The 23,631-nt window shown below is 43.2% G+C and overlaps 1 protein-coding gene and 1 long non-coding RNA gene across 5 annotated transcripts; one reads left to right on the top strand and one right to left on the bottom strand.

The window, feature by feature from the left end:
- Window positions 1-15,584: 15,584 nt before the first annotated feature.
- LOC112267276 (major histocompatibility complex class I-related gene protein) lies at window positions 15,585-20,883 on the top strand. 4 transcript variants are annotated; one of them, XR_006078867.1, is made up of 7 exons: window positions 15,585-15,706; window positions 15,915-16,172; window positions 16,381-16,653; window positions 19,258-19,542; window positions 19,633-19,740; window positions 19,861-19,951; window positions 20,011-20,883. XR_006078867.1 is itself a non-coding variant. In XM_024445533.2 (6 exons), the coding sequence occupies exons 1-6, from the start codon at window positions 15,661-15,663 to the stop codon at window positions 19,875-19,877; spliced, it is 987 nt and encodes a 328-aa protein (XP_024301301.1). In that variant the 5' UTR covers window positions 15,585-15,660; the 3' UTR covers window positions 19,878-20,883. The 4 variants fall into 4 exon arrangements, 2 of the variants coding, with proteins under 2 accessions (XP_024301301.1, XP_024301302.1); XR_006078868.1 differs by having other exon boundaries at window positions 19,353-19,542; XM_024445533.2 differs by having other exon boundaries at window positions 19,861-20,883.
- Window positions 20,082-22,626, bottom strand: LOC121839284. Its single transcript, XR_006078869.1, has 2 exons — window positions 21,985-22,626; window positions 20,082-21,785 (listed from the first exon to the last, which is right to left on the bottom strand). It is a non-coding gene; the product is annotated as an uncharacterized LOC121839284 (long non-coding RNA).
- Between the last annotated feature and the right edge of the window lie 1,005 nt (window positions 22,627-23,631).

Raw genomic sequence — 23,631 nt, forward strand, 5'->3', positions numbered from 1 at the left:
TATGACTGCAAGAGTACAGTGCAGAATGCTCAATGAGGTTAACTTGTTTGATCCAGGGTCCTTTTTTCTCAATTTCCGCCTGACTGACGTGCCCAAAGTAAACTGCCTGTTACTCAGGCCTTGAAGCCAGGATATGCATATAATTGGTACCATTGGAAAGAAAATTGGATAGAAAACACTCTGAAGTTTGTAGAAATGTTAGAATAATGTAGGAGACTATAACAACAGATATGGTAGGAGACAATCCAAAGAAAAACCAACCAGAATTAATTTATTTTGAGAGCCCATGCTCTTCCAATGGAACATATAGTGAAAAAATGTAATCTAGCTCCCAGTATGCAATTCCTCTGGCTTCCACTGGGTGCCAGTACTCTTTGTTCAAGTTTTCAGGTCTGTTTCTTCCAAAATGAGGAAGAATAATAAGTTTTACCACAGGGACACAGACTTGGAATATCGTGTATGAGAGCGCAACGAGGAGGACACACACCTGCTAATATAGTTTCCCTATTGAACATAATTCTTTCATATGAAATATTATTGTTTAATTACATATCAGGGAATCTGAGGGTTAAGTTCTTGGTGACAGGGGGCAGTATTTTCACGTCCGGATGAAATGCATGCCCAAATTCAACTGCCTGCTACTCATTCCCCGAAGATAATATATGCATATTATTAGTAGTTTTGGATGGAAAACACTGAAGTTTCTAAAACTGTTTGAATCATGTCTGTGAGTATAACAGAATTTATTTAGGACAAACCATTCAGATTTTTTTTTTTTTAGGTCATTCTCTTTTCATTGGGAATCCTGATATCTAAGGGACCTTCTTGCAGTTCCTACCGCTTCCACTGGATGTCACCAGTCTTTAGAAATTGGTTGTTTTTCCTTTGTGTAATGAATAAGTAGCACTGTTCAAAACGAGGGTCACTTCAAGTGTACTGTTAGATAGAGGCGCGTGACCAGAAAGCTAGCTACAGTTTGTTTTCCTCCTGTTTTGAACACAGATCATCCCGTCTTCAATTTTATCTATTATTTACAGAAAAAATACCTAAAGTTGTATTACAAGTAGTTTGTAAAAGTTGGAACCAGTGTTTTTCTGGATTAAACGCACCAAATAAATGGACATTTTGGATATATATCGACGGAATTAATCGAAAAAAAGGACCATTTGTGATGTTTATGGGACATATTGGAGTGCCAACAAAAGAAGCTTGTCAAAGGTAAGGCATGATTTATATTTTTATTACTGCGTTTTGTGTCGCGCCTGCAGGGTTGAAATATGCTTTCTCTCTTTGTTTAAGGAGGTGCTACCCTCAGATAGTAGCATCGTTTTCTTTTGCCGAAAAGCCTTTTTGAAATCTGACATGTTGGCTGGATTCACAACAAGTGTAGCTTTAATTTGGTATCTTACATGTGTGATTTCATGAAAGTTTGATTTTTATAGTAACTTATTTGAATTTGGCGCTCTGCATTTTCACTGGCTTTTGGCCAGGTGTCCCACATATCCCAGAGGGGTTCAACAGAAATCTATTTTGACTTGTTTTAACAAAGTTTAGCGGTAGCTTTTTGGATTCCTTTCTCTGCTGTTGAACGAGTGGATTACTCAAATCGATGGCGCCAACTAAACAGACTTTTGGGGATATTTATTTTTATTTATTTATTTTACCTTTATTTAACCAGGTAGGCAAGTTGAGAACAAGTTCTCATTTACAATTGCGACCTGGCCAAGATAAAGCAAAGCAGTTCGACAGATACAACGATTCAGAGTTACACATGGAGTAAAACAAACATACAGTCAATAATACAGTATAAACAAGTCTATATACAATGTGAGCAAATGATGTGAGAAGGGAGGTAAAGGCAAAAAAGGCCATGGTGGCAAAGTAAATACAATATAGCAAGTAAAACACTGGAATGGTAGTTTTGCAATGGAAGAATGTGCAAAGTAGAAATAAAAATAATGGGGTGCAAAGGAGCAAAATAAATAAATAAATTAAAATGAAATACAGTTGGGAAAGAGGTAGTTGTTTGGGCTAAATTATAGGTGGGCTATGTACAGGTGCAGTAATCTGTGAGCTGTTCTGACAGTTGTTGCTTAAAGCTAGTGAGGGAGATAAGTGTTTCCAGTTTCAGAGATTTTTGTAGTTCGTTCCAGTCATTGGCAGCAGAGAACTGGAAGGAGAGGCGGAAAAAGAAAGAATTGGTTTTGGGGGTGACGAGAGAGATATACCTGCTGGAGCGTGTGCTACAGGTGGGAGATGCTATGGTGACCAGCGAGCTGAGATAAGGGGGACTTTACCTAGCAGGGTCTTGTAGATGACATGGAGCCAGTGGGTTTGGCGACGAGTATGAAGCGAGGGCCAGCCAACGAGAGCGTACAGGTCGCAATGGTGGGTAGTATATGGGGCTTTGGTGACAAAACGGATTGCACTGTGATAGACTGCATCCAATTTGTTGAGTAGGGTATTGGAGGCTATTTTGTAAATGACATCGCCAAAGTCGAGGATTGGTAGGATGGTCAGTTTTACAAGGGTATGTTTGGCAGCATGAGTGAAGGATGCTTTGTTGCGAAATAGGAAGCCAATTCTAGATTTAACTTTGGATTGGAGATGTTTGATATGGGTCTGGAAGGAGAGTTTACAGTCTAACCAGACACCTAAGTATTTGTAGTTGTCCACGTATTCTAAGTCAGAGCCGTCCAGAGTAGTGATGTTGGACAGGCGGGTAGGTGCAGGTAGCGATCGGTTGAAGAGCATGCATTTAGTTTTACTTGTATTTAAGAGCAATTGGAGGCCACGGAAGGAGAGTTGTATGGCATTGAAGCTTGCCTGGAGGGTTGTTAACACAGTGTCCAAAGAAGGGCCGGAAGTATACAGAATGGTGTCGTCTGGGTAGAGGTGGATCAGAGACTCACCAGCAGCAAGAGCGACCTCATTGATGTATACAGAGAAGAGAGTCGGTCCAAGAATTTAACCCTGTGGCACTCCCATAGAGACTGCCAGAGGTCCGGACAGCAGACCCTCCGATTTGACACACTGAACTCTATCAGAGAAGTAGTTGGTGAACCAGGCGAGGCAATCATTTGAGAAACCAAGGCTGTCGAGTCTGCCGATGAGGATGTGGTGATTGACAGAGTCGAAAGCCTTGGCCAGATCAATGAATACGGCTGCACAGTAATGTTTCTTATCGATGGCGGTTAAGATATCGTTTAGGACCTTGAGCGTGGCTGAGGTGCACCCATGACCAGCTCTGAAACCAGATTGCATAGCAGAGAAGGTATGGTGAGATTCGAAATGGTCGGTAATCTGTTTGTTGACTTGGCTTTCGAAGACCTTAGAAAGGCACGGTAGAATAGATATAGGTCTGTAGCAGTTTGGGTCAAGAGTGTCCCCCCCTTTGAAGAGGGGGATGACCGCAGCTGCTTTCCAATCTTTGGGAATCTCAGACGACACGAAAGAGAGGTTGAACAGGCTAGTAATAGGGGTGGCAACAATTTCGGCAGATAATCTTAGAAAGAAAGGGTCCAGATTGTCTAGCCCGGCTGATTTGTAGGGGTCCAGATTTTGCAGCTCTTTCAGAACATCAGCTGAATGGATTTGGGAGAAGGAGAAATGGGGAAGGCTTGGGCGAGTTGCTGTTGGGGGTGCAGTGCTGTTGACCGGGGTAGGAGTAGCCAGGTGGAAAGCATGGCCAGCCGTAGAAAAATGCTTATTGAAATTCTCAGTTATGGTGGATTTATCAGTGGTGACAGTGTTTCCTATCTTCAGTGCAGTGGGCAGCTGGGAGGAGGTGTTCTTATTCTCCATGGACTTTACAGTGTCCCAGAACTGCCTGTGTATAATGGTTTCTAGCTTCCCTGAACAGCTGCATATCACGGGGGCTGTTCGATGCTAATGCAGAACGCCATAGGATGTTTTTGTGTTGGTTAAGGGCAGTCAGGTCTGAGGAGAACCAAGGACTATATCTGTTCCTGGTTCTAAATTTCTTGAATGGGGCATGTTTATTTAAGATGGTTAGGAAGGCATTTAAAAAAATATCCAGGCATCCTCTACTGACGGGATGAGATCAATATCCTTCCAGGATACCCCGGCCAGGTCGATTAGAAAGGCCTGCTCGCAGAAGTGTTTCAGGGAGCGTTTTACAGTGATGAGTGGAGGTTGTTTGACCGCTGACCCATTACAGATGCAGGCAATGAGGCAGTGATCGCTGAGATCTTGGTTGAAGACAGCAGAGGTGTATTTAGAGGGGAAGTTGGTTAGGATGATATCTATGAGGGTGTCCGTGTTTAAGGCTTTGGGGAGGTACCTGGTAGGTTCATTGATAATTTGTGTGAGATTGAGGGCATCAAGTTTAGATTGTAGGATGGCTGGGGTGTTAAGCATGTTCCAGTTTAGGTCGCCTAGCAGCACGAACTCTGAAGATAGATGGGGGGCAATCAGTTCACATATGGTGTCCAGAGCACAGCTGGGGGCAGAGGGTGGTCTATAGCAGGCGGCAACGGTGAGAGACTTGTTTTTAGAGAGGTGGATTTTTAAAAGTAGAAGTTCAAATTGTTTGGGTACAGACCTGGAAAGTAGGACAGAACTCTGCAGGCTATCTTTGCAGTAGATTGCAACACCGCCCCCTTTGGCAGTTCTATCTTGTCTGAAAATCTTGTAGTTTGGAATTAAAATTTCTGAATTGTTGGTGGTCTTTCTAAGCCAGGATTCAGACACAGCTAGAACATCCGGGTTGGCAGAGTGTGCTAAAGCAGTGAATAGAACAAAATTAGGGAGGAGGCTTCTAATGTTAACATGCATGAAACCAAGGCTATTACGGTTACAGAAGTCGTCAAAAGAGAGCGCCTGGGGAATAGGAGTGGAGCTAGGCACTGCAGGGCCTGGATTCACCTCTACATCGCCAGAGGAACATAGGAGGAGTAGAATAAGGGTACGGCTAAAAGCTATGAGAATTGGTTGTCTAGAACATTTTGACATTAAGGAGAGGCATGCTTAGTCGAGTGATCAAAAGGGTCCAGTGAGTGGAGAGGTTGGTTGGGTGTCACGGCGATTTAGACAGCTAGCCAGGCCATCGGTAGCAAGCTAGCATAGGATGGAGGTCTGTTGTTAGCCACCTCTTGCGTTCCGTCAGTAGATTAGTGGGGTTCCGTGTGGTAGAGGGGATTAATCCAAATCACACAACAACAACAAAAATAAAAACAATAGATATAGTTATAGAGACCCAAGAAGAAAACATAATAATAATAAAAATAAATAAATTGTCCGATTGTCTATTCAGATAGCAGCCGGTAAGACAGCTAACGGTTAGCAGGCCGCAGATGGGCGTTCAGGTAACGTCGCCACGGAGGAGCCAGCCGGATCTCCTTCGGGTAGATAACGTCGGCAGTCCAGTTGTGAAGGCCCGGTGGGGCTCCGCGTAGGCAGTAGAACGGGTCCGGATAGGTGACTGCAGCCCAGGAGGGATTGATGGAACTCAGGAGTGATTGACGGAGCTGGCTAGCTCCGGAATAATTGATGTTTGCTCCGGAATCGACGAAGGCCGATAGTCACACGGATAGCAGCTAGCTAGCTGTGAGATCCGGGTATGAATGTCCAGAGAGCAGTCGAAATCCAGGGACATGGAGAGAAAAATTGGTCCGTATGTTCCGTTCTGAGCTGCACCGTACAGAACTGGCGATAGATTTTCGAGCTAAAGGATAGCTGATGACCACAAACCGTGGTTAGCTGAATACTAACGATTTGCCAGTGATTAGCTTCTGAACTAGCTTCTGATTAGCTTCTGGCTAGTTTCAGGCTAGCTTCTTGGAGTTTCTGGCTAGCTTCTTGGAGGATTACAGATTTGAGGTAAATAATACTTTTTTATAAATAGAAATTGGTGAGGCGGGTTGCAAGAGTGTTTTGAAGATGAGTTGATGAAAAATAAAAATAAAATGTATGTGAAAAAAGTTGTAAATATATATATATATACAGGACATGACAAGACGAGGACAAAAGACGTCTGAACTGCTATGCCACCTTGGAGTTAATCTAAAGAACGACACTTACAAAACGACACTACATGTTGTAGCTGGGACCCTTTGGATGACAAATCAGAGGAAGATTTTCAAAAAGTTGTGAATATTTAATCGGCATTTGTGAATTTTTTAAACCTGTGCCGGTAGAAACATATTTTGATTTTGTCACGTTCTGACCTTTATTCCTTTGTTTTGTCTTTATTTAGTACGGTCAGGGCGTGAGTAGGGGTGGGCAGTCTATGTTAGTTTTTCTAGATTTTCTATTTCTGTGTTTGACCTGATATGGTTCTCAATCAGAGGCAGCTGTCTGTCGTTGTCCCTGATTGAGAACCATATTTAGGTAGCCTGTTTTCCTTTGTGTTTTGTGGGTGGCTATTTTCTGTTTAGTGTTGTGTTGCACCTTACAGGACTGTTCATTGGTTGTTTATTGTTTTGTTTTCAGTGTTCATTAAAATATTTAAAATATGAACACTTACCACGCTGCACCTTGGTCCTCCTTTCCTTCCCCAGACGACAAGCGTTACAGATTTGGGGAGCCGTCCTCAAACAATTGCATGGCATGCTTTTGCTGTAAAGCATACTGTAAATCGGACAGTGCAGTTAGATTAACAAGAATTTAAGCTTTTAACCAATATAAGACACTTGTATATACATAAATGTTTAATATCCATCATTTCTATGATTATTTATTTGAATTGTGCGCCCTCCAGTTTCACTGGAATTTGTCCTGCTAGCGGGACACCTAGCCCATTAAGAATAATCCTAGAGTGTCAGCTAAAGACAGAAATCTCTGGAACATGCTAACATCTTTGTTGACGAGTCTACGATACGTAAAATACGAAACCAGAATGGTGTTCATGGGAGGACACCATGGAAGAAGCCACTGCTGTCCAAAAAAAAGAAATTCTGCACGTCAGAAGTTCGCAAAAGAGCACCTGGATGTTCCAAAGCGCTTCTGTCAAAATATTCTGTGGACAGATGAAACTAAAGTTGAGTTGTTTGGAAGGAACACACAACACTATGTGTGGAAAAAAGGCGCAGCACACCAACATCAAAACCTCATCCCAATTGTAAAGTATGGTGGAGGGAGCATCATGGTTTGGGGCTGCTTTGCTGCCTCAGCTTACGATCATCGACAGAAAAATGAATTCCCCCATGTTTATCAAGACATTTTGCAGGAGAATGTAAGGCTGTCTGCCAATTGAAGCTCAACAGAAGTTGGGTGATGCAACAGGACAACGACCCAAAACACAGAAGTACATCAACAGAATGGCTTCAACAGAAGAAATTACACCTTCTGGAGTGGCCCAGTCAGAGTCCTGACCTCAACCCGATTTAAAATGCTGTGGAATGACCTAGAGAGCGGTTCACACCAGACAGCCTAAGAATATTGTTGAACTGAAACAGTTTTGTAAAGATGAATGGTCCAAAATGCCCCCTGGCCGTTATGAAGGTCTGATCCACAACTACAGAAAACATTTGGTTAAGATTATTGATGCCAAAGGAGGATCAACCAGTTATTAAATCCAAGGGTTCACATATTTTTACTACCCTACACTGTGAGTGTTTACAAGGTGTGTTAAATAAAGACATGAAAATATATAATTGTTTGTGTGTCATTAGTTTAAGCAGACTGTGTTTGTCTATTGTTGTGACTTAGATGAAGTTCAGATCAAATTTTATGACCAATTTATGCAGAAAAGCAGGTAATTACAAAGGGTTCACAATTTTTCTTGCCACTGTATATATATAAATAAATGTATATTTATGTGTATAAACTCAGCAAAAAATAAACGTCCTCTCACTGTCAACTGCGTTTATTTTCAGCAAACTTCACATGTGTAAATATTGGTGTGAACATAACAAGATTCAACAACTGAGACATAAACTGAACAAGTTCCACAGACATGTGACTAACAGAAATGGAATAACGTGTCCCTGAACAAAGGGGGGGTAAAAATCAAAAGTCAGTATCTGGTGTGGCCACCAGCTGCATTAAGTACTGCAGTGCATCTCCTCCTCATGGACTGCACCAGATTTGCCAGTTCTTGCTGTGAGATGTTACCCCACTCTTCCACCAAGTCACCTGCAATTTCCCGGACATTTCTTGGGGGGGAATGGCCCTAGCCCTCACCCTCCGATCCAACAGATTCCAGACATGCTCAATGGGATTGAGATCCGGGCTCCTCGCTCACCATGGCAGAACACTGTCATTCCTGTCTTGCAGGAAATCATGCACAGAACGAGCAGTATGGCTGTTGGCATTGTCATGCTGGAGGGTCATGTCAGGATGAACCTGCAGGAAGGGTACCACATGAGGGAGGATGATGTCTTCCCTGTAATGCACATCGTTGAAATTGCCTGCAATGACAGTAAACTCAGTCCAATGACGCTGTGACACACCGCCCCAGACCATGACGGATCCTCCACCTCCAAATCGATCCCGCTCCAGAGTACAGGCCTCAGTGTAACACTCATTCCTTCGACGATAAACGCGAATCCGACCATCACCCCTGGTGAGACAAAATCGCGACTTGTCAGTGAAGAGCTCTTTTTGCCAGTCCCGTCTGGTCCAGTGACAGTGAGTTTGTGCCCATAGACGACATAGTTGCCGGTGATGTCTAGTGAGGACCTGCCTACAAGCCTGCAGTCCTCATCCCTCTTTGCAGCATGCCTAAGGCACATTCACGCAGATGAGCAGGGACCCTGGGCATCTTTCTTTTAGTGTTTTTCAGTCGGTAGAAAAGCCTCTTTAGTTTCCTAAGTTTTCATAACTGTGACCTTAATTGCCTACCGTCTGTAAACTGTTAGTGTCTTAACAACCGTTCCACAGGTGCATGTTCATGAATTGAACAAGCATGGGAAGCAGTGTTTAAAATCTTTACAATGAAGATCTGTGAAGTTATTTGGATTTTTATGAATTACCTTTGAAAGAGATGGTCCTGAAAAAGGGAAGTTTATTTTTTGTTGAGTTTACACTACCGTTCAAAAGTTTGGGGTCAAAGCACATTTTTTGTCCATAACATCAAATTGATCAGAAATACAGTGTAGACATTGTTAATGTTGTAAATGAATATTGTTGCTGAAAATAGCTGATTTTTAATGGAATATCTACAGAACAAAGGCACACAGAGGCCCATTATCAGCAACCATCACTCCTGTGTTCCAATGGCACATTGTGTTATGTGGCTTACAGCAGGTCACCAGGGGGGAGACTCATCGAGGCCTGGTAGCAGATGGAGTGTTCATCATGAGGCGATGGCTCCATCTGCTGGACGTGCCAGGTCTCGACGGGCTCCCCAGCCATGACTAATTGGGGCTGATTGGGAGCTGGTGAGTAATTAAGGGCGGATTGCTCACCAGCTGTGCAAGGCCCATAAAGCTGCCAGAAGGGCAGCACACAGGGGGAACTGGGGGGGAAGTAAGGTGACTTCCATGTAGTTGGAGACGGTGCATGAGTGAAAATGAGGGAATTTGAGTTTGTGTGCCAAACAGGATACAGCAAGACCCGGAGCCCAGAAGAAGGTATACCGGAGAGGGTCTCATGGGGGACACCTCTCCTTTTCTTTTTTGAACTATTTAAATAAACACCCTTGAAACTGAACTAATCCTTCTCTGTCTGTGTCTGATCTGGGTAAACGTCTTGACCAAACCCCCTGGTCTGCCACAGTTAGATAATCCAAATGTATCATTTTAAAAGGCTAATTGATCACTAGAAAACCCTTTGGCAATTATGTTAGCGCAGCTGAAAACTGTTGTGCTGATTTTAAGAAGCAAAACAACTGGCCTTCTTTCAACTAGTTGAGTATCTGGAGCATCAGCATTTGTGGGTTTGATTACAGGCTCAAAATGGCCAGAAACAAAAAACTTCCTTCTGAAACTCAGTCTATTCTTGTTCTGAGAAATGAAGGCTATTCCATATGAGAAAGTGCCAAGAAACGGAAGATCTAGTGCAATGATGTGTACTACTCCCTTCACAGAACAGCACAAACTGGCTCTAACCAGAATAGAAAGTGGGAGGCCCCGGTGCACATCTGAGCTAGATGACAAGTACATTAGTGTCTAGTTTGAGAAACAGATGCCTCACACGTCCTGAACTGGCAGTTTCATTAAATAATACCCGCAAACACCAGCCTCAACAGTGGAGAGGAGACTCTGGGATGAAGACCTTTTAGGCAGAGTTCCTCTGTGTTCTTTAGCCCATCTTAATCTTTTTTTTTATTGGCCAGTCTGAGATATGGATTTGTCTTTGCAACTCTGCCTAGAAGGCCAGCATCCCAGAATCGCCTCTTCACTGTTGACTTTGAGACTGGTGTTTTGCAGGCCATTGGACTGGAGCAGTGGAAACGTGTTCTCTGGAGTGATGAATCACTCTTTACCATCTGGCAGTCTGAAGGATGAATCTGGGTTTGGCGGATGGCAGTAGAACTTTACCTGCCCCAATGCATAGTTCCAACTGTTTGGTGGAGAAGGAATAATGGTGTGGGGCTGGCCCCTTAGTTCCAGTGAAGATGAGTCTTAACTTATCCTCTCCAGCAGAGGATAAGTTTAAGATTTATCTTCACTGGAATGCTACAGAATACACTGACATTCTATACGATTCTGTGTTTCTAAATTTGTCGCATCAGTTTGGGCAAGGCCCTTTCCTGCTTCAGCATGACAATGCCCCCATGCACAAAGCGAGGTCCATACAGAAATGGTTTGTCGAGATCGGTGTGGAAGAACTGCAGAGCCCTGACCTCAACCCCATCAAACACCTTTGGGAGGAATTGGAATGCCAACTGCGAGCCAGGCCTAATGCCATGCATGGGCATGAATTTTAAGCCCAAGCCCTACCCATGCAGGCAAATTCAGGGCCTACCCGAAATCAGAAATAACTTTTGACTAAAATACAGTATATACACATGAAATGTGTAGTGAATAGTGTTCCATTATTAAAGTGACTAGTGTTCCATTATTAAAGTGACCAGTGATTCCATGTCTATGTATATAGGGCTGCAGCCTCTAAGGTGCAGGGTTAAGTAACCAGGTGGTAGCCGGGTAGTAATGGCTATTTAACAGTCTGATGGCCTTGAGATAGAAGCTGGTTTTCAGTTTCTCTGTCCCAGCTTGTACCTGTACTGACCTCGCCTTCTGGATGGTAGCTGGGTGAACAGACTGTGGCTTGGGTGGTTGATGTCTTTGATGCATTGGGCAGACCTCACCACCCTCTGGAGAGCCTTGCGGTCGCAGGCAGTGCAGTTGCCATACCAGGCAGTGATACAGCCCGACAGGATGCTCTCAATTGTGCATCTGTAAAAGTTTGTGAGGGTCTTAGCCAAATTTCTTCTGCCTCCTGGGGTTGAAGAGGCGCTGTTGCGCCTTCTTCACCACACTGTCTGTGTGGGTTGACCATTTCAGATTGCAGTGATGTGTACGCAGAGGAACGTAAAGCTTTTCACCCTCTCCACTGGTCCTGTCGATGTGGATAGGGGCGTCCATGACCAGCTCCTTCGTTTTGTTGACGTTGAAGATGTTATTTTCCTGGCACCCCTCTGCCAGGGCCCTCACCTCTTCTCTGTAGGATGTCTCGTCATTGTTGGTAATCAGGCCTACTACTGTTGTGTAGTTTGCAAACTTGATGATTGAGTTAGAGGCATGTGGTCATGGGTCAACAGGGAGTACAGGAGGGGGCTGAGCACGCATTTTTGTGGGGCCCCTGTGTTGAGAATCAGTGAAGTGGAGGTGTTGTTTCCTACCTTCACCACCTGGGTGCGGCCGTCAGGAAGTCCAGGACCCTGTTGCACAGAGCGAGGTTCAGACCCCCGAACTTAAGCTGTGTCCATACACCCCTCACACTGACCTACAGTAGAACAGTCCAAATCAAACTCTGCAACAACAAAAACCAGATGTAGCTTGGCAGCCTAGTCTCTCCAGCCCATAGAGTTAGTTAGAGGGCTCATTATGGATATAACCAGTGATATTTGGCAGCGTGTAAATAAGTACAGTAAGTAAGCATTTCACTGTAAGTTTACACCTGTTGTTTACAAAGCATGTGACAATTAAATGACATGTTTTAATTTGAGTAGTTTCTCATTGCATGGGGCGATGTGTCTAATTTGTCATGATAGTGGCACAGTGGGTCAACGGCTGAACCCCGGCATTGCTGCTTGCAGCTATATTAATTTAACTGTGTGTGTTCATCTCCCCATACCTCTCGGGGCAGATGCTGGGTCCTCCAAGATGGCGCCAATAGAGATGGTCGCCTCGTTTCAGGTCCTTAGAAAACTATGCAGTTATTTGTTTTTGTTATGTATTATTTGCCTTTATCTTTGTGTGTATAAGGTAGTTGTTGTGAATTTGTTAGATTACTTGTTAGATTTTACGGCATAGTCGGAACTAGAAGCACAAGCATTTCACTACACTCACATTAACATCTGCTAACCATGTGTATGTGACCAATAACATTTGATTTGATTTGCATGGATGCTTTTGTATATCACCGCCATCTAGTGGCCACAATAAACAAATTACACAAGATTTTGTTCAGGACTCCATCCCTGCAAGTGGCAGTAAATCATCAATATTAGCTTAATCTTTTTTTCAAACACAAAGATGATACCACAATGAGTCCTCTAACTAATTCTATGCTCCAGCCCTTTTTGACACTCCGCTCCCCTCCCACAGCCACTGACACAAACTTGTCAACACATACATCATGATGGCTCCTCTCAGTGACACAGCAATTTTGAATGTATTGGGCCTTTATAATAAGCTGTGGCATGAAGAGAAACTGCCTGGAAGTTGGAAGCAGGCGGTGCCAATAAGGAGACCAGGTAAAGACCCTACCAGTCCTTCAAGCTATAGGCCGATAGCGTTGACATCTCATGTACGTAAACTTATGGAAAGGATGATAACGGAAAGACTGACTGGAGAGTAGAGGACTAATGTCACCAGATAAAAGTGGGTTCAGGAAAGGCAGGGGAACGATGGATCCTGTACTGTGCCTTGAGTCAGTCATACGGAAGACACAAGCAAATAAGGAGGTGGTAGTAGCTTTTATGTAGAGAAGGCTTATGATAAGATGTGGAAGGAAGGCCTACTTATCAAGCTGGCTAACATGGGAGTTGGAGGAAGGGTGTTTAACTGGATAAAGGATTTTCCTTTTTGGGCGATCAATACAAGTGAGGGTGCGGAGCTCTATATCAGAGAGCTATGAGATGGATAATGGTACCCCCTAGGGAAGTGTCATTGGTCCTTTGTTGTTCTCCATAATGATTGACCATGTATTCTCTCAGGTGACAGCTGATATTGGGAGGTCATTGTTTTGCGGATGATGGGGCTCTGTGGAAGAGAGGGAGAAATATTACCCAGACAGCCAGAAGAGTTCAAGAAGTGATTTGTGAAGTAGAGCGGTGGTCCCTCAGGTGGAGCTTCAAGTTTTCAGTTGAGAAAACACAGACTGTGTTTTTTTCTAGAATCAAGGTTGGGAAGGAAATACACTTGAAGTTGTATGGAAGGAATCTGGAGAGTGTGGGAGTGTTTAGATTCCTGAGGTTCTGGTTTGACACTCAAATGATATGGGTGAAGCATATTGAGAGTAGTTGTCAACAGAAAGAAAATATTGAATGTGATGCGTTGCCTGTCAGGAATGGAGTGGGGGGGGCATATAGAATGGAGGTGAAAATGCTATATATAGCGCTGTTAAGGTCAGTAATGGATTATGGAAGTATAGCATATGGATCAGCCGCTAAGACATCTTTAAAAAAGCCTGATGTTATCCAGGCCCAAGCCCTAAGAATATGTTGTGGAACACTTAGGACCTCTCCGGTGGCAGCAATGCAGGTAGAGTTGGGAGAGATGCCGTTAAGAAGTTAAGAAGACAACAGTTAGCCATGACATATTGGGTAAATCTACAAGGACATAAGATTAAACATCCTACAAAAAAGGTACTCCTTCAGTGCTGGGAACATGAACAAAATCTGAATACAACTTTGGGTGGATTTGCAATTGCATGGCGAGAGAGATGGGGTTGTTTGGGAGGGAGTTTAGCCCCTCTGTGGTTCTTCCTGCCATCCCATCTTGGTTTCTCCCTCAGCCAGGGTTATATCTATGGTTGCTTGAGAGGGTAAGAGCTGTTGAGGAAGGAGTAGATTCAGTTGTAAGTGAACATTTATAAACACAATACTATGCTTTCTGACTATATTAACAGATGGATCTAAGGACCCTAAACCAGGGAGGAGATGAGCAGCTTTTAGTGTTCCTGAGTTTAAGGTGGCAGTGACAAAAAGAGCAATAGAACATTTATCTGTTTACACAATGGAGTTGTTGGCCATACTATTGGCTGCAGAGTAGGTGGAGGTGGTGAGGCCAGACAGGGTACTCATCTGCTCTGAATCCTGTACAGCACTGATGAGCTTAAATTCATGTGTGTCTCATAGCAGACAGGATGTATTGTATGAGGCTTAGCAGTGTTTGTTTAGGGTGAAAGAGATGGGGGTATTTGTGATGTTCCTCTGGGTACCGGCTCATGTGGGTGTAGAGGGGAACGAGGAAGTGGATGTTATTTCCAAGCAGGAGCAGAAGCCAAGGGGTTAATAAGAACAGTGGGTAAAAATAAGTGGCAATAGTTGTGGAACAGGGAGAATATGTCACGTTCTGACCTTTATTTCCTTTGTTTTGTATTTATTTAGTATGGTCAGGGCGTGAGTTGGGGTGGGCAGTCTGTGTTTGTTTTTCTATGATTTGGGTATTTCTATGTTTCGGCCTAGTATGGTTCTCAATCAGAGGCAGGTGTCATTAGTTGTCTCTGATTGAGAATCATACTTAGGTAGCCTGGGTTTCACTGTGTTTGTGGGTGATTGTTCCTGTCTCTGTGTTTTGCACCAGATAGGGCTGTTTTGGGTTTTCACGTTTCTTGTTAGTTTGTTCATGTGAAGTGATTTATTAAAACATGAATCAAAATAACCACGCTGCGCTTTGGTCCGCCTCTCCGTCAATGGAAGAAATCCCTAACAGAGTAAGGGAAGACGTATAAGAGTTGTGGAACAGGGAGAGTAAGGGAAGACATAAGAGTTGTGGAACAGGGAGAGTAAGGGAAGACATAAGAGTTGTGGAACAGGGAGAGTAAGGGAAGACATATAAGAGTTGTGGAACAGGGAGAGTAAGGGAAGACGTATAAGATCCAGGAAAAGGTGGGGTCAGGGAGGTCCTCGGGCTGAGAGAGAAGGGAGGAAAGTGTAGTCACAAGGCTGAGACAGGGACACATAAGGCTCAATAGTACATTGAAAGTGGTGGGGAAACATCCAACTGGGAGGTGTGATCATTGTCAGGAGGAGATGGAGACAGTGGAACATGTTCTATTTCAGTGCCAGAAATATGTGAGAGAAATGGAGCGATTTGTTATTAGATTTGAGGGGTAATGGGGTTGAAGAGCCAGGATTAAGTGAACTTTCGGGGAAATCTTCAGGAGATGTAGTATTTAATTATGTATATCGTTTCCTTAGGGAGACGAGATTATTGGGTAGGATTTAGACCTTCCCCTCTGGTCCACACTCCAGTCCAGTTGGTGGCGGTAATACACCTAAAAAGAGGAAGAACACATGTTATTTCACTTTCACTTTCACTTCTGTGTTCATGAATACACCAACGAGAACATGTTATTGCAAATATGATAACCACAATTTTAATTTCATTCATGCAGTTTTCCATCGTAGGTGAGTTCATTATTTGAATTGTTTTTGGCATTCTTGTCTCACCAAGTTGTGTCATAGTATAACAAACTGAATGCAGTTTTAATTTGTATACATTTTTTAAAGGCTTCAATAGGCTAAACCCAGCAAACACAACCCCTACACAATATTGTCTTCACGTTGTCTATTGAAATAGGCTACAGAAACGATAACTTGAAGTGTTGTCTTCCAGCCCCTCATTCTCTTCATCGCCATTGCATCGCAACCCAAGGGACCTTGTATCCGAAAAATATCCAGTTGGTAATGATAGATGATGTCATTGTCTATTACTACAACAGCAGTGCTGAACAAGAGGCCGTAGTACCAGAATGGTTGAACCACCCTGAGGGAATTGAATTTTGGCAGGAGGTTCATCGAAATCTGAAATTTAATCGATATGTAATGGATACTGCTGTGAGAGTAACAAGTGAACATTACAATCATTCACATGGTAAGACAAAATATGTGTGCCGAGACAGTGCAACAGAGCTGAAGGCCTTAAGGAGAATTGCATGGCTATACAGAGGTTCAATAACCAAAAAACACATTTTCTTAGTTGCAGCCATTAACCTACCTTTGTGAGTTGATACTTTTAACCAGCAGTCTATATTTGAAGTAAATGGTGCTGATTTATTATGGTCATTTTATGTGTCATACAGATCACTTTTACCAAGCTCACGGACGCTGTGGATGGAAGTCAGACGGAACCACAGAGGCCTTTATGAGCCATGCATATGACGGCAAGGACTTTGTCAGCTTCGATGTATCGACCAGAACATGGACAGCTGCAGTTTCCCATGCTGTTTTTTACAAAAGAAAAAGGGAAACAGATTTAGAAGATCTTGTTAGGCTGGTCATTCATTACGAATCTGGATGCATCCGGTGGCTGGAGAAACTGTTAGAGTTTAGCGTTACAGTTCGAGAACCCAAAGGTAACAACACACCTTTATTAACCTCTACACAATACCTAAACGAGGTACCGCACTTACCATGCCTATGTTCTCCTTTCCATTAAACAAAATCATTGCCCCAGAGCACAAGCTATACAGTGCCTTCGGAAAGTATTCATACCCCTTGACTTTTTCCACACTTTGTTTATGTTACAGCCTTATAATAAAATGGATGAATAAAAAAGGAATCCTCAGCAATCTACACACAATACCCCACAATGACAATGCGAAAACAGGTTTTTAGAAATTGCTGCAAATGTGTTAAAAAAAACTAAAACAGAAATAACATAAGTATTCAGACCCTTTGCTATGAGACTCAAAATTGAGCGCTCTGTAGCAGGTTCTCAGACTGGGGCAACGGTTCATCTTTCAACAGGACAACGACCCTAAGCACACAGCCAAGACAATGCAGGAGTGGCTTCGGGACATGTCTTTCAATGTTCTTGAGTGGCCCAGCCAGAGCCCAGATCGAACATCTCTGGAGAGACCTGAAAATAGCTGTGCAGCAACAGTCCCCATCCAACCTGACAGAGCTTGAGCGGATCTGCAGAGAATAATAAGAGAAACTCCCCATATACAGGTGTGCCAAGCTTGTAGCGTCATAGCCAAGAAGACTCAAGGCTGTAATCGTTGCCAAAGGTGCTTCAACAAATTACTGAATAAAGGGTCTGAATACTTAGTGCCTTGCGAAAGTATTCGGCCCCCTTGAACTTTGCGACCTTTTGCCACATTTCAGGCTTCAAACATAAAGATATAAAACTGTATTTTTTTGTGAAGAATCAACAACAAGTGGGACACAATCATGAAGTGGAACGACATTTATTGGATATTTCAAACTTTTTTAACAAATCAAAAACTGAAAAATTGGCCGTGCAAAATTATTCAGCCCCCTTAAGTTAATACTTTGTAGCGCCACCTTTTGCTGCGATTACAGCTGTAAATCGCTTGGGGTATGTCTCTATCAGTTTTGCACATCGAGAGACTGAAATTTTTCCCATTCCTCCTTGCAAAACAGCTCGAGCTCAGTGAGGTTGGATGGAGATCATTTGTGAACAGCAGTTTTCAGTTCTTTCCACAGACTTTGACTTGGCCATTCTAACACCTGGATATGTTTATTTTTGAACCATTCCATTGTAGATTTTGCTTTATGTTTTGGATCATTGTCTTGTTGGAAGACAAATCTCCATCCCAGTCTCAGGTCTTTTGCAGACTCCATCAGGTTTTCTTCCAGAATGGTTCTGTATTTGGCTCCATCCATCTTCCCATCAATTTGAACCATCTTCCCTGTCCCTGCTGAAGAAAAGCAGGCCCAAACCATGATGCTGCCACCACCATGTTTGACAGTGGGGATGGTGTGTTCAGGGTGATGAGCTGTGTTGCTTTTACGCCAAACATAACGTTTTGCATTGTTGCCAAAAAGTTCAATTTTGATTTCATCTGACCAGAGCACCTTCTTCCACATGTTTGGTGTGTCTCCCAGGTGGCTTGTGGCAAACTTTTAAACAACACTTTTTATGGATATCTTTAAGAAATGACTTTCTTCTTGCCACTCTTCCATAAAGGCCAGATTTGTGCAATATACGACTGATTGTTGTCCTATGGACAGAGTCTCCCACCTCAGCTGTAGATCTCTGCAGTTCATCCAGAGTGATCATGGGCCTCTTGGCTGCATCTCTGATCAGTCTTCTCCTTGTATGAGCTGAAAGTTTAGAGGGACGGCCAGGTCTTGGTAGATTTGTAGTGGTCTGATACTCCTTCCATTTCAATATTATCGCTTGCACAGTGCTCCTTGGGATGTTTAAAGCTTGGGAAATATTTTTGTATCCAAATCCGGCTTTAAACTTCTTCACAACAGTATCTCGGACCTGCCTGGTGTGTTCCTTGTTCTTCATGATGCTCTCTGCGCTTTTAACGGACCTCTGAGACTATCACAGTGCAGGTGCATTTATACGGAGACTTGATTACAAACAGGTGGATTGTATTTATCATCATTAGTCATTTAGGTCAACATTGGATCATTCAGAGATCCTCACTGGAGAGAGTTTACTGCACTGAAAGTAAAGGGGCTGAATAATTTTGCACGCCCAATTTTCAGTTTTTGATTTGTTAAAAAAGTTTGAAATATCCAATAAATGTCGTTCCACTTCATGATTGTGTCCCACTTGTTGTTGATTCTTCACAAAAAAATACAGTTTTATATCTTTATGTTTGAAGCCTGAAATGTGGCAAAAGGTCGCAAAGTTCAAGGGGGCCGAATACTTTCGCAAGGCACTGTATGTAAATGTGATATCATTTAAAAAAAAAAATATTAGCAAAAACTTCTAAACTGTTTTTGCTTTGTCATTGTGGGGTATTGTGCGTAGGTTTGATGAGGGGAAAAAACAATTTAATACATTTTAGAATAAGGTTGTAACATAACAAAATGTGCAAAAAGTCAAGGGGTCTGAATACTTTCCGAAGGCACTGTATATGTTCTTTGAGATGTGACATTTTGTAGTTAACAAACAACACATGTCTGTAATGTCAAGATGTCACTTGCATTGGAAAGGCAGACCAAATGTGTTCATCAAAAATGTTCCTCTTAAGTCCCTGCGGTGAGTCTGTTTGAGAGACCGCCTCATGGCAACTCCAAGGTGGAGGTCACATGTCATGTGACAGGGTTCTACCCTCGGGCGGTGCAGGTGGACTGGCTGGGGGCAGAGGGGCTTCCCATGGTAGACGGGGTGAACAGTGGGGAGGTGCTGCCCAACGGAGATGGTTCATACCAGCTAAGGAAGAGCCTGACTGTCCCACAGGAAGCCCAGGACACCCAGAGCTACAGCTGCCTGGTGCTCCACAGCAGTATAGCTGGGAACATCACAGTAACCTGGGGTAGGGTACATTTCCCAATATAATTTACAATTGAATCAGCTGGAGATATACTACAGCATGTAATATGTTCATATGTATGTCTTTTTCTAGCTCCAAAGAAGAACCTGGCCAATGTGCTCATGGCTATAGTCATCATTGTATCTGTAGTCTTGATGCTCACTGTCCTATTCAAGTATTTAGTATGGAGGAGAGCAGTAGGTAAGAGTCAATCTTAATTCTTGCTGCACTAGGTGTTATTTCTGATCAGAGTAAAGTAAACAAGAGCTTAATGACCCCTCACACACGTTTTAAAGATTTTTCCCTTTCCTGTTTATTCAGCACAAAACCCAGAGTAAGAGGATGACCAACGATGAATGAGAAAAGTCTGTATGCATTTGATGCTCTATACAACCCTATAGTAATTTACAAAATGTTAAACGTGCTGCTTTTGAGGTTGATGCTCTATACAACCCTATAGTAATTTACAAAATGTTAAACGTGCTGCTTTTGTGGTTGATGCTCTATACAACCCTAAAGTCATTTACAAATGTTAAACTTGCTGCTTTTGTGGTTGATGCTCTATACAACCTGAAAGTCATTTACATAATGTTAGACTTGCTGCTTTTGTTGTTGTGGTTGATGCTCTATACAACCTGAAAGTCATTTACATAATGTTAGACTTGCTGCTTTTGTTGTTGTGGTTGATGCTCTATACAACCCTAAAGTCATTTATAAATGTTAAAATTGCTGCTTTTGTTGCTGTGGTTGATGCTCTATACAACCCTAAAGTCATTTATAAATGTTAAAATTGCTGCTTTTGTTGTTGTGGTTAATGCTCTATACAACCCTAAAGTCATTTATAAATGTTAGACTTGCTGCTTTTGTTGTTGTGGTTGATGCTCTATACAACCCTAAAGTCATTTATAAATGTTAGACTTGCTGCTTTTGTTGTTGTGGTTGATGCTCTATACAACCCTAAAGTCATTTATAAATGTTAAAATTGCTGCTTTTGTTGTTGTGGTTGATGCTCTATACAACCCTAAAGTCATTTATAAATGTTAAAACTGCTGCTTTTGTTGTTGTGGTTGATGCTCTATACAACCCTAAAGTCATTTATAAATGTTAGACTTGCTGCTTTTGTTGTTGTGGTTGATGCTCTATACAACCCTAAAGTCATTTATAAATGTTAAAACTGCTGCTTTTGTTGTTGTGGTTGATGCTCTATACAACCCTAAAGTCATTTATAAATGTTAAAACTGCTGCTTTTGTTGTGGTTGATGTTACATTTTTTTGTTTGTCCTGTTCTTATTTTACGAGCTGCAAGATGTAATCTAAACAACAAATAAACATTTGAGTATGTCATTGAAGGAGTGGCTAACATCAGGAAGTAACTCCATGGAGAAGGAGATATATTTCAACGGTTTTGTTTTTCCTTCTGTGAAGTGTGTTTTGACTGTTAAATGTACTTTAAATACGTTGCGATTTGATTTTAACATGGTTCAGACTGAAGGAACTACATTCATGGAAAATTCAAGTTAAAAAAAACACATCATTAATTTAAATACAATGAAAAAACACAACTTAATTAATCATTGTCTGTTTTCCAGTGTAGGGTTTCCAGTTACAGTGTGTTTTCAAGTGAGGAATTGAAGTCTAAAGTATTCTTCAAGTGGCCCATAAAAACAGAAGCCTTTTGGTTACAGAACATCTTAAAGCTTATTTGACATAGAGAAATGTTCCCACATCAACCTACAGTGGAACAGTCCAAATCAAACTCAACAACAATGGAAACAGGAAGTAACTTTGCAGTGGCTTCTCTGCAGCCCTGTTTAACACTCCACTCCTCTCCCACATACCCCTCTGCTGGCTGGAGGTCAGATGGCAGCGCCGCACATTGCCAGTCCCGTCTCACAGCAGGGGGAGGCGTACCTCACCCACAGGGCAATCCACCTGTCCACTGGGCCACGTTCAGAGGAGGGTTACCTTGTACCAGCCTGGGTCTCAGTTCAGCATGGCCATTCTCCCCCTGTGCTAGGCTTGTCTGCTCCCTGTCTCTCTGGTTGTGGTTGGGGGTGGGCTGGTTCTCCTCTAGGCTGTCCCCTGGGTGGGTCTGTGGGGCCGTGGAGCAGGGTATGAATGCCCTGACCCAGGGAGAGCTGGAGGGAAGCCAGGCCCGAGAGACAGCCAGAGAGACAGTCCATCTGGCCTGGGCAGGTGTGCTCTACTCGCATGGTAGAGCAAGATGGGGGAGACATGCCAGGATCCTGGGGGAGAAGGGGACAGGATGTGATACCAGGGATACTACACAGGAAATTATGACATATAGAGGGATGGGCAAGGTGGTTAGTATGTGTACATTAAATAAACTGAAGAAAGGAGTTTTGCCTGTAACACACTTTCGGCACAGGGGTTTGGCCCTGACCTTAACCCTGACCCGGTCATGCCCTCTCCCTCTCCCCTCACCTGGGTCATAGAAGGGCCCCAGCAGGAAGGTGCCAGACTGCTCGGGGGTGTTGGCGCGGGTCTGTATAATGAAGTGGGAACGGAGGCGAGCAGTAGTGATCTCCTCAAACATGCTGCCTGTGGAGTCCATAACAAACACCAGCGCTGGAGGCTGCTTCACACTGAACAGTCTGCCCTCAGGAGAGTACAGCCAACAGAAGGAAACAGTCTGCCCTCAGGATAGTACAGCCAACAGAAGGAAACAGTCTGCCCTCAGGAGAGTACAGCCAACAGAAGGAAACAGTCTACCCTCAGGAGGGCACAGCCAACATAAGGAAACAGTCTGCCCTCAGGATAGTACACCCAACAGAAGGAAACAGTCTGCTGTTCAATTTATCATATGGAAACCACTGTTACTGGAAGTTGTAGGCCTACATGTGATTTCTTTATTTTATTGACAATGACATATCCACATCATATTTGCGTGAAATATCATTGCTTGTTTTTTCATGTTCTGTGTATAAAGCTATGAATGTTGATGTACATATTTTATTTGCCACATGCGCCGAATACAACAGATGTAGACCTTATAGTGAAATGCTTACTTACAAGCCCCTAACCAACAATGCAGTTAAGAAAATACCTTAAAAATTTACAAAATAAAAGTAACAAATAATTAAAGAGCAGCAGTAAAATAACAATAGCAAGGCTATATACAGGGTGTGTGGGCACCAGTTAATCGAGGTAATATGTACATGTAGGTACAGTTATTAAAGTGACTATATCAAATCAAATTTATTTATATAGCCCTTCTTACATCAGCTGAAATCTCAAAGTGCTGTACAGAAACCCAGCCTAAAACCCCAAACAGCAAGCAATGCAGGTGTAGAAGCACGGTGGCTAGGAAAAACCTTTCCCTAGAAAGGCCAAAACCTAGGAAGAAACCTAGAAAGTAACCAGGCTATGTGGGGTGGCCAGTCCTCTTCTGGCTGTGCCGGGTGGAGATTATAACAGAACATGGCCAAGATGTTCAAATGTTCATAAATGACCAGCATGGTCATATAATAATAAGGCAGAACAGTTGAAACTGGAGCAGCAGCACGGTCAGATGGACTGGGGACAGCAAGGAGTCATCATGTCAGGTAGTCCTGGGGCATGGTCCTAGGGCTCAGGTCCTCCGAGAGAGAGAAAGAAAGAGAAGGAGAGAATTAGAGAATGCACACTTAGATTCACACAGGACACCGAATAGGACAGGAGAGGTACTCCAGATATAACAAACTGACCCTAGCCCCCCGACACAAACTACTGCAGCATAAATACTGGAGGCTGAGACAGGAGGGGTCTGGAGACACTGTGGACCCATCAGAGGACACCCCCGGACAGGGCCAAACAGGAAGGATATAACCCCACCCACTCTGCCAAAGCACAGCCCCCACACCACTAGAGAGATATCTTCAACCACCAACTTACCATCCTGAGACAAGGCTGAGTATAGCCCACAAAGATCTCCGCCATGGCACAACCCAAGGGGGGGCGCACCCCTTCCAGGGACGGCATGAGAGAGCCCCAGTAAGCCAGTGACTCAGCCCCTGTAATAGGGTTAGAGGCAGACAATCCCAGTGGAAAGAGGGGAACCGGCCAGGCAGAGACAGCAAGGGCGGTTCGTTG

Source organism: Oncorhynchus tshawytscha, linkage group LG14 (genome assembly GCF_018296145.1).
Source record: "Oncorhynchus tshawytscha isolate Ot180627B linkage group LG14, Otsh_v2.0, whole genome shotgun sequence".
NCBI classification, from domain to species: domain Eukaryota; kingdom Metazoa; phylum Chordata; class Actinopteri; order Salmoniformes; family Salmonidae; genus Oncorhynchus; species Oncorhynchus tshawytscha.